The following is a 14,535-nucleotide window of genomic DNA, read 5'->3' as shown; positions in this document are numbered from 1 at the left end:
TGCAGGAAATTTTTTGAAATTACTACGTTCCCCAACAAATACAAGTATATTTATTTGTTAATTAATGTATATTTTAGTTTTTTCTTAAATCTATGGACAAAGCTCTAAAGCTGGGAGTAGTTTCTAGGGTTTATGATTGTGTATTTTCTTAAGTAAATAGAAGAGTTTGAAATTGCATTTATCCCCAAATAGTACTTTTATGTGATGACAATGTGGTTAGTGGAATTAATCATTGATCATGGTTTTTAAGGTTTATCTCAGGTCATTGGTTCCTCCGAGATGGTTGAATCCTCCTGCCACACACACACACACACCTTCAAAAAGGTTATCTATGCCATGGTTGTTTGCGAGGCAGAAGCTAACATCGCCTCAGTGTCCCCGGTAAATGGGTTGGGCCAGCACCGGATGGATCGCGCGAGTTTGCCACACACCAAGCGTGTGAAAGTTGTCTAAGAAAACCAAGTGTATGCACGTATGTTACGTACTGTATTTTTCTCTTCTATTTTTTCTTCAAAAGAAATAGCTTTTTTATTTTTCTAAATGTTCTAACAAATAGATTCGGAGCATTTCATAAAAATGTTCCTATAATTTCTAAAATTATTTTTTAATGTTTATCATGTGTTTGAAAAAGGTTCATTGTGTAATTAAAAAATGTTTATCATGTATTTAAAGAAAGTGTTCATGGATTTATAAAAAGTGTTCATTGTGGATTTACAAAAGGTTCGTCGTATATTAAAAAATATTGATCGTGTATCAAAAAAATTGCCATGTATTTGTTAAAATGTTCACCATGTATTTTTGGAAAAATGTTGATCATGTGTTTACAAAATGATCATCACATACTTCAAAAAATATTCATCGTCTATTTAAGAATGTACAACATGTTCAAAAAATGTTTACCATGCATTCAAAAGATTTTATGGCGCGCTTTCAGGAAATATTAGCGCCATTTCATGCTCGTGCAGTCGTGATGCCCTCTTTGGGCTCGCTTGTTCCTAGCTCAATGAAAACGGTCGATTCGGTCGTTCCTTTACAGCCAGACTGTGGGGTACTTTGAGAAGCGTATGATGCAGGCTTAGCCGAACGTGCAGCTAACCAAACGGTCCAAATTAGTTAACCCAGAGCCCTGGATGGAGGTTGTGCGATCAACAAAACGCGCCCTTGTTGTATCCGTGCATAAGGACCTAATTAATCCTGCACTCATTACAATCCCAGCCGGTATGAAATATGAATGTTACGTCCATGTCCCCATCCAATTCCATCGTGCATATACATATGCAGCTGTACTTTTGTTCTTCAGTGGCCATGACGACGTACGGTGGGGCACCACAGGACAAGGATCCCATTTGGTTCAGCAGCAATCTAATTTCCTCTCTTTTTTCCCATTTCAAAAACCTCGCCGAAAGAACAGACGCCAACAAATTCCCTGATAATTTCAAAAAGAAACTACTGTGAACTGTTTTTGGCTTTCCTGGAATGACAAATGAACCGACCAATATGTATCCATCCCCCTTAGCAGAAAGATCCCAAATTTCATAGCATTCAACAAATGTTCAGCTTGTTTGTTGACACATTCAGGTTGCATATCTGCACATGAAAGGTTCTTTTTTTTTTTTCCTTTTCTGAAAAACTGTCAAAGTGCATGCTTGTACACAATCAATCCACCAATCATAAGTCGCTTGCGTATATACAATCCATCTATCAATCATAAGTCGCTGGCACCTAACTACGATTTCACATACACGGTCTCACGAAACTGAACATCGATCTTGCACCTCGACTTCGGCCTTCTCACCTGCTGCTGCAGGTAAACAAGTCTCGTGCGGGCAGGGCCTCGCGTAGAACTTCGCGATGTTATCCCCGGGCATGATCACGGGCAACCCGCACTCCTTTCCTGCTTTCTCGCTCTGCAAACAACAAGGCACAGGGCCACTAATCATCAGCTGAAGTTTGCAATAGACAGATGATAGTATTTCGGAACGGTGTCAAAACTGAAAATAAGTTGCACAACAGAGAGATCGTTTCAGTTAAAAAAACAGAGAGATCGGTTGTTGCTACTACCTTGTGCTCGGAGGCTGCCTTGCTCGGCACCAATCCGATGGAGATGACGGTGTGCGGGCCGTCCTGGAGCATGCTGGGATGCCGAGACCAGAGGAGGGAGCGGAGCCTGTCCCAGTGGTAGCAGCAGGAGAAGATGCCGCTGAGGGAGAAGATGACGAGAAGCAGGAGCGCCGTGCCAAGGGGGAACCCGAGCGTCGGCCTTGAGGAATGCGACATCGGGATCGTCATGGATGCAGGAGCAGGCGTGAGACCTTGTGGCATATTCATACGCATCAGGTGGCCTCCCTTCTGGTACTTGAGTCAGTCAGTCCTGCCTGCTACTCGGTTAAGAGCCCAGGCTTGCAAGCTAAGGAGACTGGCTACTTATACCTGAAAAGTCACCTTGCGTCATACGAAGTGGACTGACTTGCACGGCCAGCCGTCCGTCCGTGGTACTGGATGATGATGGTGCTGTGGTCCACATGCATCTGCTGGTGGCCGCTAGTGCTTGCCGCTGATCTCACCGCCTGCCTTTTCCAACAAAAAGAAGCTGCTTAAATCGCCTAAATATATGGCTTTAGAAGGTGGGACAAAAGGTGGCGAATATACACTGGGATAGAAATTATAGGTATGTCTCACCACAAGCAAATGTTTGTTAGGTAAAGTATGATGAACTGATGCACAGGTAATGAAGTGCCTGAGCTTCTGGATGAAAAAGATAGCCGGTTGGCGATGCAACACTGCATATATATGTTATTCTTGGAACAAACTAACAGTAAAGAATGATCTTAATTGAGTTGGGGGTGGAGGGACCCAAAAATTTAGGTCATATTAACAGTGGACATGCACAGGTGAGATGAACATGCAGCACTTTATCTCAGTGTGCATCATCATTTGCCTTTTGAAAAGTAATATGCTTTTCCAAAGATAAAGTGCCAATATAGCTTGAGTATCCTTGACGAAATCCATGAATTTGTACGGACGGTACAGATGCAAAGTTATTTTCAACAAAATGTGGCTACTACTATAAAAAAATAAATTGTGACTGCTAGCTATATAGCCTTGCCAAGCCTGGAAGCTATGCCCAAATAAGGCAAATTAGTTGAACGGCTAAAAGCTACTATGTACCACTAGTCAATTAGTCAATGAGGTGCCATCAGCCAGCTTTTCTATCTTCAAGGACTGCCATGAGTCATGCTTTTCAAAGCGTTCAGTAACTTCAAAACTCTATGAAAGAAGTCGAGTGGAGGAAGCAAAAGAGAAGTAATCTTACCTAACAAACAGATCAGCACGAAGTAATTTGCTCTCGGTGGTATCATTTCCTAACCAGGAAGATGTATCAAGAATGTTTATATTATCTTAAGCAGCCAATGTCTGGTAATATATATGTTTCCTACCTAGCCCTCAACTGATGACGAAAGATGAGTTGCATGAGCTCTCTCATTTACCTGTTCTCCACTTGGAGGGTCCCACCTGCAAAAGTAACAATGGATACCCTCTTATGGCCGCACTTCCTCCTGTCGGCCAAATTTTCATTCAATGTCAGTGTGCTCCCTTCCTGCAGCAAATGGTATTCCTTCAATAGTTCACGGACTGGTATAGAGGCAGCAAACACACACACACCAGATATTTGTAGAAGCAGATCAAGGAATTTGGTACAGAAAAAGTAGTTATGCAAAGGAACGAGTTTAGTGGTCAAAACAAGCATACTGCAATGAGAGGGCTGTGAAGTACTGTCCAGTGGTTAAAACTGGTTGTGGATAGTGCCATCAGGACGCATGTATGATTTGACAGATTTCAGGCCAATTTATGGAGGAAAAACGGAAGAATTGCATGTGTTGAAGCTAAATATCCTTAGAAAGCATTACAATTGCAAGCTAGCTAGTGCAGAACGCAAACAACATGTGTTGGAGAAATTAGGTTGACAGAATCCCTTACACATCAGCCAATAAGCCATCTGTAACGGGACCTAGCATGCATCACTAACAATAGTGATGCCTGCTTGGCCAGCTACAGCATAGCTATTTGAGAGGGACCTATCAGGTAGGATGTTAGGTAAGTGTCCTTCCAGGTTACTACAGAACATAGGAAAGGTATCATGCACTACAAATCATGTTTCAGGAAAGCGGGTAGTGGATAAATTATCTGATGGCCTTTAGCTGGATTCCAAATGCCAAAAGACATATTAGGTCATACATTTTCCATAAGATATTTAAGTTGTACAGTAGATATTATTTCATATTTAAAATAAAAACGTGGTATTATAGTTGATATCCTTTCTAATTTCATGCTTGTAACAGCTAGCTTAGTTTAAATATGTATAAGGAAAAAAAATCATGTTAAACTTCCATGCTGCCGCCAATATATTATATTAAACAGCAGGTGTAGCGAACTAATTGACACCAAATACACTAAGACGTTAATAATGTATAGTAAAACCTCCCTTTACAAATTACAATATCCCTGTGGCAGAGATAATAAACTCATAAATATTATAAATGACTTGATATCTTCAAACAACAAACTGAACTGACTGATCAAACAAGAAGTACAATGCGGATGTATTATATATCCCTACAATGATCTATTTGAACACTAGATGTGGTTGAAAGGTAAAGGAAAGATATCAGGGATCTTGCCCGCTGCACCTATTTGACTAGCCTTTTTAATATCAGTTTTCTAATACGATGTGCCTTTGTTAAAGTAGCACCAACATTAGCATCATATGCACTAACAGCAAAAGGCTAGTAGAAGTCTCGTTGGAAAGCTAAAGATAGTTCCTCGGTCCGTAGAAACTGACATAAGATATATTAGTTTAGCTTCAGAATAAAGAATCACAATGAGTTCAGTGCACGGATGTAATAAACTTCAGTGAAGTTAATATCCACTGACAGCAATGGGATTGTGGACAACTATGTGCATAGCAGTTTAGAGCAGAGTGGCATTAGATAGTTGCAAATGCCTACTGCTTTGCTGAAAAACTTGTAAAAATAAGAAACAGTATATATAGAGTTATGTTTCCTCTGTAGTCCTTTGAACTTGAATTCCAATGTATGCTGATGGAAATGCTGTTGGCAGGAAGGAAATTGTACTGTATAACATCGATAAAAGTATTATTTTTTTACTGATAGCACAAAGTTTATGATTATATTTCAAGAATTATAAATTCATGCAGTGTCAGATTGAAAATGACACAAAAAACTGAAGTAGGAAATGTGTAAATTAGATGGTAATAAGATCAGGCTAGGACTGAACTTTGATAATAGACATGACTTCTAACAGGGTCATCGCTTCTTTCCAGCATTCCCAGAAGGAAATTTGATGTTTATGCAGGATTTCCAGCTAAGAATTAAGCCACAGAAAAGTGTCTGCTGCATTTACAATCAGTTCAGGTTGAGATGCAGCGTATTCTGATAGATTTAGGGTTAGGGCTCTGGTACAATTAAATATTTTCCAGATGCTATTAACTAAAAGTAGTGGTGTTCTACTCAATAGACCCTCCAAAAAGAAAGAGATATTGGCATATCCCGCTTACATTTTCATGGACACAGAAATTGTGTATCCGAATAAACTTGAAATTTCCAAATGTCAACCTCCTTCTTCAGACAAGTTCACTGCAGCAAACAAATAAGTCAGTCCATTCATGATTTGACTAAGACCAAAACTGTAAAAAAAAACATAGAAGCTTGGCTGGTACAGACAAGGAAGTGGTGGAAAAACAAATTTATTGGACATGGTCAAGTACCTTGACTTGCGGTGTATCGTCCAACTGCTTCCAGGTGAGCTCTGCAAGCCTCGTTGCTCCATGTCCCTTCTCACCCGCTCTGCCTCCTCATGCATACCCAAGCCCGAATAGACATTTGCAAGCGAAACAAAGTTCCCTGCATTCTCTGGTTCAATCTCAAACAACGCTCTCGCTGCAACTTCTGCCAGCCCCACCTCCCCATACTTCCTGCAAGCAGCAAGGAGAGCACCCCAGGCCTTTGCGGTAACTCTAACCGGCATCGTCCGTATAACATCATAGGCCTGATGCAACCTCCCTGCCCGTCCCAAGACATCAACCAAGCATGAATAATGATCTCCACATGCTTCGACTCCATGCGTCTTGGTTAACACATCAAAGTACTTCAAAGCCTCATCTGCGCGACCAGCATGGCCGCAGGCCTTCAACACGCCAAGGAACATTATGCCATCAGGCCGGACCTTATCCAGCTCCATACGCCTGAAAAGCGACATCGCGACGTTTCCATGGCCATGGAACGCGTACGCCGACACCATGGCGCTCCAGACAACCACGTCACGCTCGTCCACCAGGTCGAAAACCCTCTGTGCGCCGACCAAAGAGCCGCACTGCCCGTACGCCTCGATGAGGGAGCTGCCGAGGTGGCAACTCGCGAACATGTCGTGCCGCAATGCGAAGCTGTGCACCTCCCTGACCGAGCCCAGCGCTCCCAGCGCGGTGCACACAGGGACGAGCGCCAGCAGGGTGATGAGCGAGGGCCTGACGCCCATCCCCTGCATCCGCCGGTAGAGCTCGACGGCCTGGGCGGGACGGTCCCCAGACTCCGCCACCGCCGCAATCACCGAGTTGAAGCAGGAGGCAGTCGGCACGACGTCCATCTCGCCGAGCGCCCGCGCGGCCGCGGCGACGTCCCCTGACCTGACGTAGACGGAGATCATGGCGCTCCAGACGACGGCGGTGCGGCCAGGCAATTCGTCGAACAGGCGGCGCGCGGACTCGGGGGAGGAGCCGGCACATGCACCATAGGAGACGACGAGCGCGGAGGCGACGAAGGGGTTGCTGAGGAGGCCGCGGCACTTGCGCGCGAGCGCGTGTATGGGGGCGGCGGCGGCGGACGAGGGCAGGCGGAGCGCGGCGGCGGACTTGAGCGCGAGCGGGAGGGCGTACGCGAAGGACGGGTCGGCGAGCGGCGGGAGCGCCGGGTCGGAGGCCATGTGGGCGAAGAAGGCGAGCGCGTCGCCGTGGCGGCCGGCGTTGACGTGCGCCGTCAGGGCCTTGGTCAGCGTCGCCAGCCGCTGGTGGCGGGAGTCCATCGCTCCTCCGTTTGGTTTTCGAGGGAAGGAGGGCCCAAGCTTGACGACGATGCTTCACTAACTGTGGCTTAAAATCTTTTGGGAATTTGAATTTGGTTTGAACGAGCAACTTTAGGGCTCTTTGATTCAAAAGATTTTTCAAGGATATTTTAAGAATTCTAATTTTTTTTTCCTTATCAGGGTTCTTTTACAACTCTGCTAATCGTATTCCTATGTTTTGAGAATCTTGCATGTCCTACGTTTTGAGAATTCTACAAATCAAAGGGACCCTTAAATGTTTCTCCTTTCGATATTTTACTACTACTAGTAGAAGCAAAGCTTAGAAATTTGTTCCATGTCTTTTCTTTTATGTTTCTACATTTCCAATTTCTTGTGCGTCGTATTTAATCAGCATTTTGAGTTGGAATTCAATGGGCAGCTCTGGTTTGAAGGCTTCAGCGTGTTTTTTCGCCTAATTAACGAAGGTGCCACTGCCACTGCCACGCAAGATGAGACAAGTACGTCAATTCAAAGTTAACCAACAACCAATGGCCTCTCATGAGCACAGCTACATACAATTCGGTTAGCAGCGCATTGGCATCAAAACCAACCCCTAACTGAGAATTATACTCTGTATGTATTTTTGCACATATCATCACGGACACGGGTGTACAAAATTATATCCAACAAACTGCATGTCCATCATCACTGGAACTGGGGGTCTGCTGCACCCACGCCACCGAACCTTGCGGCCGCGCCAACACCAGCGTTGGGTGGCCGCGCCGCCACGACCACATTGTCATCGGCGAACAGCGCCTTGATGAAGGAAGGGGTCTTCAGGGGGCGACGGCCGGTCATCCGAGGGTACACATCTTCCAGGAAGTAGTACACATGACCAGCAATCATACCCTGAAAGAAACATGGTTTAGCAGTTATAAATACCTGCAGATTTATGAGTCAATTAATTTGTCCAAAAGTAAAGAATGTGAATGACAATCAGGAGTACACAGTCAGAATACCTAAGAGAAAGGGGCTAGCTATTTGTTACGAAGATGCAGTAACATGTGAGCAGTGGGAAAGGCAAACAAGTCAGAGAAGAAGCTGGCCAGCCAGCCAGCCAGCCAGCATAGTAACAGCAATTCCACTTTCTTAGCATCTACATCGACCAAAATGAACAGTCCATAAAATCCCAACCACGATCTCTAATGGTTGATTTGCAGGCTTGTAGCACTAGCAGCATCCATACAACAGTAGCCTCATTCCGTAGATGTGAACCATGTTCAAACTTTCAAAACTGTCCAGTGTCACCCGGTTAGCTGGTTAAAACCATCATCAGGTTTTGGACAACCATGGGACAAGGGAAGGTATGTCTATACTGTCGACCAAACTTTGGCTAAAAACCAAGTATGGCACCCTTTAGGCAGAGCGGCTAAAGAGATATATTGAGTGGTTACAACATTACAGATGATAGGTTCTCAGGATGCAGAGAAAGATCTGCAGTTTATAGACCACAAGCAAAGAAAAATCTGCTTGCAACTGTGGTAGCTGACTAGATCAGGCATCCATCAACAACAATTACCATGTTGCTGGCATGGCTACTTGCCCATTTTGTTAGTACCCAATGCCAAGCAAAGTGAGATATGCAATGTAACTAATGAATTGTTTGTCTAGAGGAAAAAGTCTCAAAAATCACCCCCTGCCATAGGCATTAACAGCTAATCCTAAATATTGTTCAGTCAGTTAGCAATCAATGGCTTACATGAGCAGAAAAAAAAATCATAAACACTAACAAAATCGCTACTGCAGCCATTACTCTGAAATTCATCAGTTAAGAAAAACTCACCAAAAGATCAACCCATGTGCTGCTCCCCACCAGAATAGAGAAGCCAAGAAGGACCTGCAAGTTAAGAGAAACAGTTCAGACCACTGTTTTTAATCTCTGATATAATAATATAACATGAATAAAGAAATTCACTAATTTTGCCAGTCATGGTATGAGATGACCAAGTAAGGATCACAGGAGAACAGTACGAGAGCAAAATGTGGCAGTTTATTCAGTTTGTCATGTTTTCCAACAGTGATGTGCCATCCATATGATGGACAGATAGCCAAGTGTCTTCCTACTGTAACTGTGCATATTACACAGCAGTTTACAAGTCACCCAGTAATGGCTAGGTTTTGCCTGGTTGGAGTTAGAGGACCAATGATTAGTCCAATTCTCTCTAGTTATTTTACATTCTCTATGCTCGTTAATTTCCAGAATATAACTAGCTATTTTACATTCTCTATGCTCGTTAATTTACATTTTCTATGCAGAGTTATCACACGCTACCTCACATACACCTTCCAGTATTTATTTACTCATACATGATCTATCCAGGATTTATTCCATGATGACTAAATGAACTAAAATGTTACTTCATTCACTCTATCTTGCATCTCGCCCCATTTAGAACGCAAGGATTCCAATCCATAGTAAAGGAAAGATCCAGCCCTTTCCCATGAAATTCATCTCTACTCCCAGTACACTAGGCCCTCTTTTAAGCCAAAACCTATAGTTAGTTACATACACTGTGAACACCGAGGAGGCAAAGAAAAGAAGTTCGTAAATGTTTTGTCTTGAAAATAAAACAGCCTGAATCGATACATGTACCCGCCAGATAGGGTTTTCAAGTCATTACAATAAGTTATGCATTCCCCGATATACAGATCTCAGATCTTGTGCATCAATACTCAGGCATGAAAAATTATCAGTTTTTATATGCATAAGCTTGTCAAAGTCATTACAAAGTGATTTCCCCCATGCCTATATACAGATCTCAGGTCTGGTGAATCAATTCTCAGGCATGAAGAAATATCAATTTGCATGCCTACACTCGTCATCAAATAAGTAATTTTAGAGGAGTATCAAGTGGACAGGTACAACACTTACCCAAGGTAAGTAGGCAGCAGTGAAGGTGAACAGACCCAAGAAGCTCATGTGAATGAAGGGATTGTGCTTGCTCCAGACATAAACCTGCCATGCCATATCAGGGGTATTACTAATGTTCTGCCTCAGGCACCCAAAAAGGACAATTCTGAAGGACAGGACTTCTCTACTATGTGTCCTAGCATAGGCAACTTTTTATAGAAAATAGTAAATGCTTGAAGCCTTTAAATTGATCTCATACCATCATAAACGTCAATGAATTGCTGAGGAACAGAATCCTAGCAAACGTCTCAGAGATGTAAGGTATTGTCCCACCAATCAGAACGATGCTAGTCAGGACAGTAGCACCAAACAAGAGCATGTAGAAAAAGTCAGCCGTTCTTCCCCTGAATGAGTTCTCCTCGAGAAGTTTGCAGTAGCGCGCAAGAAAAAACATGTGGAACAGAAAATCCAAATCTGGAAACAAGAGTAACCAGGTTCAGTGATAAGAGTGAAGGGCTTCAGATATACATAAACTTTTATCCCATAAATGATATGATAACAGAAAGTTTATATCCAAAGAGTAATGTGAATCAAACACGTGCAACAAGCTAGGAACACGTAAGCACTTGCGTTTAGCATCAGCACAGACAAATTAGTAATGTATCCGAGAAAACGACTCTACATGTCGGATACTCAACGCAATCTAGATTCTGCTCATTCATGGCAACATATTATATTGGACAACTCATCATTACCCATTCTCCGTTACTGTTTGAAGCGCGCAAAATTAACTTTACAAATCCCTGCTTATCGTTTCGTGTTGACTTTGATACGGCAGCTTACGCAACACGACAAACAAGCAGGCCATGTCCGTTTCCAATGCACCAAATTGCCATATGCACATCCAGGGCCACAAAACATAAGGGAAGCAGTAGCAGCTCAGCTGCATGTAAAGTGAACAAGCCTTCGCCGATTGGCGTCGTCACGTACCGAAAACCTATATATTCTAGCCATTCATATCTCACTGCGCCACAGATTCGCAGACTCGGCAAGCCGTACTATCGGAGCACATGAAGTGAATTCCCCTGGTGCCGCTTTTATCAGTACGTATGTTGCAAATGGAGTGACATGTACGCAACGAATCCACGCAGCCTCGGCAAACCTAGCCCTACGCCATGCCTGCCTACTGAATTTCACATCGCCTTGCAACCTGGACTAGGGATAGAAGGCATACCCATCTTGCGGAAGTAGAGGAAGTTGGTGACGAGGCGCCAGATCTCGTAGTGCTGCACCACCAGCTTGGGGTTGAGGTAGAGGTGGTAGGGCGAGATGATCTGCAATCAATCAACCAATCAATCAATCACTAGGTCATCAACTCGACTCAGCAGCAGAAGCACCAGATCGCGCCGCGAAGGACCAGAGGCCCCGCCCCCCGCGGTGGGCGCAGGGGGTGGCGGAAGAGAGGGGACTTGTACCTCGAGGGTGCAGCCGACGGTGGTGAGGACGGCGGCGGTGAGGTAGGAGCGCGTGATGATGGGCATCTGCCGGTACCACTCCTCCACCGCCTGCGCCATCCCCGCTCCTCTTCTCCCCTCCCGCACACACACGCCGAAACCCTAGCTTCCCCGCTCGCTCTGCTACTCGCCTCTCGCCGCTCGTCTACGGAATCGCCGGCGGGATCGAAGAGCGACGACGGGGATGGGGAAGGAGGGTGGAGAGGGACTGCGGCGTGGTCTCGATCTCTTTCTCGTTTTTTTTTTCTCTTCTTCTGCTTCGGAGTGGATGAGGAGCCTGGGTCGTGTGGCTGGCATGTGGGGGCCCGTGGGAGTAACCTGTGGGCGGGGCCGCCGCGTCGGTGGCGGTGACGTGCAGTGCCCCAATGGGACGGCGCCACGTCGGAGGAACACGTCGGACATTGGTGGTGGGCGTCGCCCGCTGCCTGCCAGACTGGACTTCCAGGCCACGGCTGCCGCCACTTGTACTACTATCTTTTTTGTTTTGGGACTCTTTGAGGTCCCCATCCGGTGAAGGAAATTATGATACTCCTATGTATAGTAACTATGAGCCATAGTGCAAAGACATATGGTAAAGCATGCCGCGACTCTTTTTTTCCACAAAATGAGCACGTCATGAGTTTTTTTAAAAAAAAATTGCGTAAGTCATGAACATGCTAACCCGGGAATGCCCTTGTAGCCGAAAGGCGTGCTGGCTTAGGACTTATCCGCGGCAAAATGTTGAGTGGACCATTTATCGACAACTGTAGCTCCACCATTGGTCGGCGGTGTTTAAAGCAAAGAATGACGTAGGACCTCCATATCTCAAGATCACACCAAAAAATGCTCTAGTTTTCATGCAATCCATTTGAAGTATATCCTTAATGTTAGCATTGGCATGATAACATAACAGGAAAGCACGTTCTGGATTCTTATGTGAGAAGTTGATTCCGCAAAGCGCGTCGTCGTTCATCGCCTCGGATTTGCTCCCCCGCCGCCTACTAACGGCAACCGTAACAACCTCACCAACTTAGTAGATGCATATGGGTTCGAAGAAGGTTGTAGCGTCCTCCACAAGACATGCTTCCAAAAAACAGCAAAAGATCCTTATTAGAAAGAAGGAGGAGCGGGACACAACACAGCTAGAAAATAGTGGCACCCCTCTTACCTTATTCATGCAAAACTTACATGTCTGCTCACACCGCATTCATCCGATCAAGGAACTGCACCTTCTTCCTGATATCTTACAATAGTTCACACAAGATATCGATTTAAAAGTTTCTGGTGTGCGGTTTGCATCTTTAGTCCTGCAATAGTAGTGCCAGCCATAGGACTCCATCTTGGCCACCCGAATTCAGTATCCTGAACTAACTCGCGATGCACAAGGTTTTTCCCAATTATTATTTCACTTTAGTTAGACATCAGGCGCCTGAATTTCAATCGGGCCAACCAACTTCCAATGGAAGGAAGCAACACCCACGAAGGTGCGCAGAGCACCTGGGTTGTCGATTCACGGGGGAAGCAGTGCCTCGGTGCCTATCTTAGGGATCCGGGGGTGCAAGAGTTGTTGCGCCGAAACTAGAGGTCGACGAGGCTTAGAGGCCAGGCGTTCATCCATGTGAGGGTTGATGGCCGACCACTCGGTGGCCTGCTGTCGGTCCCTTTGTCTCTCTTTTCAACCTCCAAAAGTTGGAGGCCTAAATCACCTTCCTTGGCAAAAGATGTTGACCGTTGTTCAAGGCATGATGACAAGGCGAAGTTCGCCGGAGATGGCAGATCCAGTTCAACGACATCGACAATGGCGTAGGGACCTGATACTTTTCCAGCTCCCTATTGGAGGATCTTTGTGCATAATCAAAGGACTCGTTTGTAATATTTTTTTGTTAGAGATCCTTTTGTGGACTAGTTGGTACAACTTTTGTTGATTAATGCAGCTTTTCAGTCCATTAGAAACCCATGGTTTCAAATAAAGTAGTGTACAAATGTGCTAGTGCTATGAATGACCAAACGGTGTTTATACAAATAGCAAAATAATAAGTCACAACATCCATATCCATAGAAGAAAAAAGCAACTTATTATCTTTGATCATTGCTAAAGCGCCGACTTGCACCGCTTCAACAGCCTTCGGGGCACGTAAATTTACAATTTCAATATTTACATTTTTAATCTAGCGCCGACCTGCACCGTCTCAACGGCCTTCGGGGCATCTTTTAGTTATAATCAGAGTCTCGACCCTAAAAGCACCCATACACATATAGTGCAGATCACTCTATATTCACCGCATGTCCGCATGGGACATGTGGTTAACAAAATCAAAAATCATATAGATCACTCTATATTTCTTTTCGCAAAGCACACACTTGCACACTTCGACCAACAGGATCTGTGTGAGAATTAAATACAAGTACGTAGTTTAATTTTGAGATTTAGAAGCTTGAAAATGACCAAATTTTTGCAAGCACAAAAACGGTGAGTCTGGAAAACATTAGGATAAATCTTCGTGTAAAATCAATGACATAGGACTTATATGTGCATTATTTAAGGCAAAAGCCCTCCACCCGAAACATTTTGTTAACTTTCCAATGACCGCATTTCCAAATTTCACAGCGAGGGTTTGGGTGGTGGCGGTGGTGGCTGGCTAGAGGAGAAGAGAGGCATGAATGGGAAGAAGCACGCCTGCGGTGAGCCCTACATCCTTTGAGGACAAGGAGGGCGTCGTCGTCTCCCACCCCAAGCACGACCTCGACGGACCTAAGAAGGCACTAGCTGCATCTTTCTTTGCCATTTCTGTCTTCATACCAGCAACCAACTCAGCTCTGCATTGTTGCTGATATGTGATGTTGGACTGCAGATAACTGAAATCCACAACCCTATCCTCCTGCATATCCACAAGTTGATGCACATCTTTCACTAACTTGTCATAGTCTGCATCCAGCTTTTTCTTTTCTTCTGTCAACTGGTGAATAGTTAAAGCACTTTCAAGATTATCATTCACCCCAGCACACTTGCTCTCTTCAACCATTGACCAAAGGTTCAATAATGCATTCTCCATTGTT

At 44.5% G+C, this 14,535-nt stretch overlaps 3 protein-coding genes across 7 annotated transcripts; all 3 read right to left on the bottom strand.

Annotated features, from left to right (window-relative positions):
- Window positions 1-1,584: 1,584 nt before the first annotated feature.
- Window positions 1,585-2,566, bottom strand: LOC109755262 (uncharacterized protein At5g65660). The gene is made up of 3 exons (XM_020314170.4): window positions 2,431-2,566; window positions 2,062-2,346; window positions 1,585-1,907 (listed from the first exon to the last, which is right to left on the bottom strand). Exons 2-3 carry the CDS (start codon window positions 2,332-2,334, stop codon window positions 1,749-1,751), a joined length of 432 nt encoding a protein of 143 aa, XP_020169759.2. The 5' UTR covers window positions 2,335-2,346; window positions 2,431-2,566; the 3' UTR covers window positions 1,585-1,748.
- LOC109755254 (putative pentatricopeptide repeat-containing protein At1g03510) lies at window positions 2,438-7,181 on the bottom strand. Of its 5 annotated transcripts, none has more exons than XR_002230919.4 (5): window positions 5,786-7,181; window positions 5,576-5,654; window positions 3,438-3,598; window positions 3,314-3,362; window positions 2,438-2,571 (listed from the first exon to the last, which is right to left on the bottom strand). XR_002230919.4 is itself a non-coding variant. In XM_020314161.4 (2 exons), the coding sequence occupies exons 1-2, from the start codon at window positions 7,093-7,095 to the stop codon at window positions 5,642-5,644; spliced, it is 1,323 nt and encodes a 440-aa protein (XP_020169750.1). In that variant the 5' UTR covers window positions 7,096-7,180; the 3' UTR covers window positions 5,390-5,641. The 5 variants fall into 5 exon arrangements, 1 of the variants encoding a protein (XP_020169750.1); XR_012183512.1 differs by having other exon boundaries at window positions 3,489-3,598; XR_012183513.1 differs by having other exon boundaries at window positions 2,442-2,567.
- A 416-nt stretch (window positions 7,182-7,597) lies between these two features.
- LOC109755248 (derlin-2) lies at window positions 7,598-11,783 on the bottom strand. Its single transcript, XM_020314155.4, has 6 exons — window positions 11,461-11,783; window positions 11,220-11,319; window positions 10,245-10,459; window positions 10,007-10,090; window positions 8,918-8,971; window positions 7,598-7,983 (listed from the first exon to the last, which is right to left on the bottom strand). Exons 1-6 carry the CDS (start codon window positions 11,557-11,559, stop codon window positions 7,780-7,782), a joined length of 756 nt encoding a protein of 251 aa, XP_020169744.1. The 5' UTR covers window positions 11,560-11,783; the 3' UTR covers window positions 7,598-7,779.
- Between the last annotated feature and the right edge of the window lie 2,752 nt (window positions 11,784-14,535).

Source organism: Aegilops tauschii, chromosome 5 (genome assembly GCF_002575655.3).
Source record: "Aegilops tauschii subsp. strangulata cultivar AL8/78 chromosome 5, Aet v6.0, whole genome shotgun sequence".
In the NCBI taxonomy this organism is placed as follows: Eukaryota; Viridiplantae; Streptophyta; class Magnoliopsida; order Poales; family Poaceae; genus Aegilops; species Aegilops tauschii.
This window is presented reverse-complemented; position numbering and strand designations above follow the sequence as displayed.

Excerpts from the sequence above, each read along its gene's own strand:
- LOC109755262 (XM_020314170.4), bottom strand. The coding sequence starts at position 2,334 with ATGCGTATGAATATGCCACAAGGTCTCACGCCTGCTCCTGCATCCATG. Across the intron at positions 1,908-2,061 it reads AGGCAGCCTCCGAGCACAAG|AGCGAGAAAGCAGGAAAGGA; the intron begins GTAGTAGCAACA and ends TGTTGTTTGCAG.
- LOC109755254 (XM_020314161.4), bottom strand. The coding sequence starts at position 7,095 with ATGGACTCCCGCCACCAGCGGCTGGCGACGCTGACCAAGGCCCTGACG.
- LOC109755248 (XM_020314155.4), bottom strand. The coding sequence starts at position 11,559 with ATGGCGCAGGCGGTGGAGGAGTGGTACCGGCAGATGCCCATCATCACG. Across the intron at positions 8,972-10,006 it reads CTGCTGCCTACTTACCTTGG|GTCCTTCTTGGCTTCTCTAT; the intron begins GTAAGTGTTGTA and ends CTTAACTTGCAG. Across the intron at positions 7,984-8,917 it reads GCACATGGGTTGATCTTTTG|GGTATGATTGCTGGTCATGT; the intron begins GTGAGTTTTTCT and ends TGTTTCTTTCAG.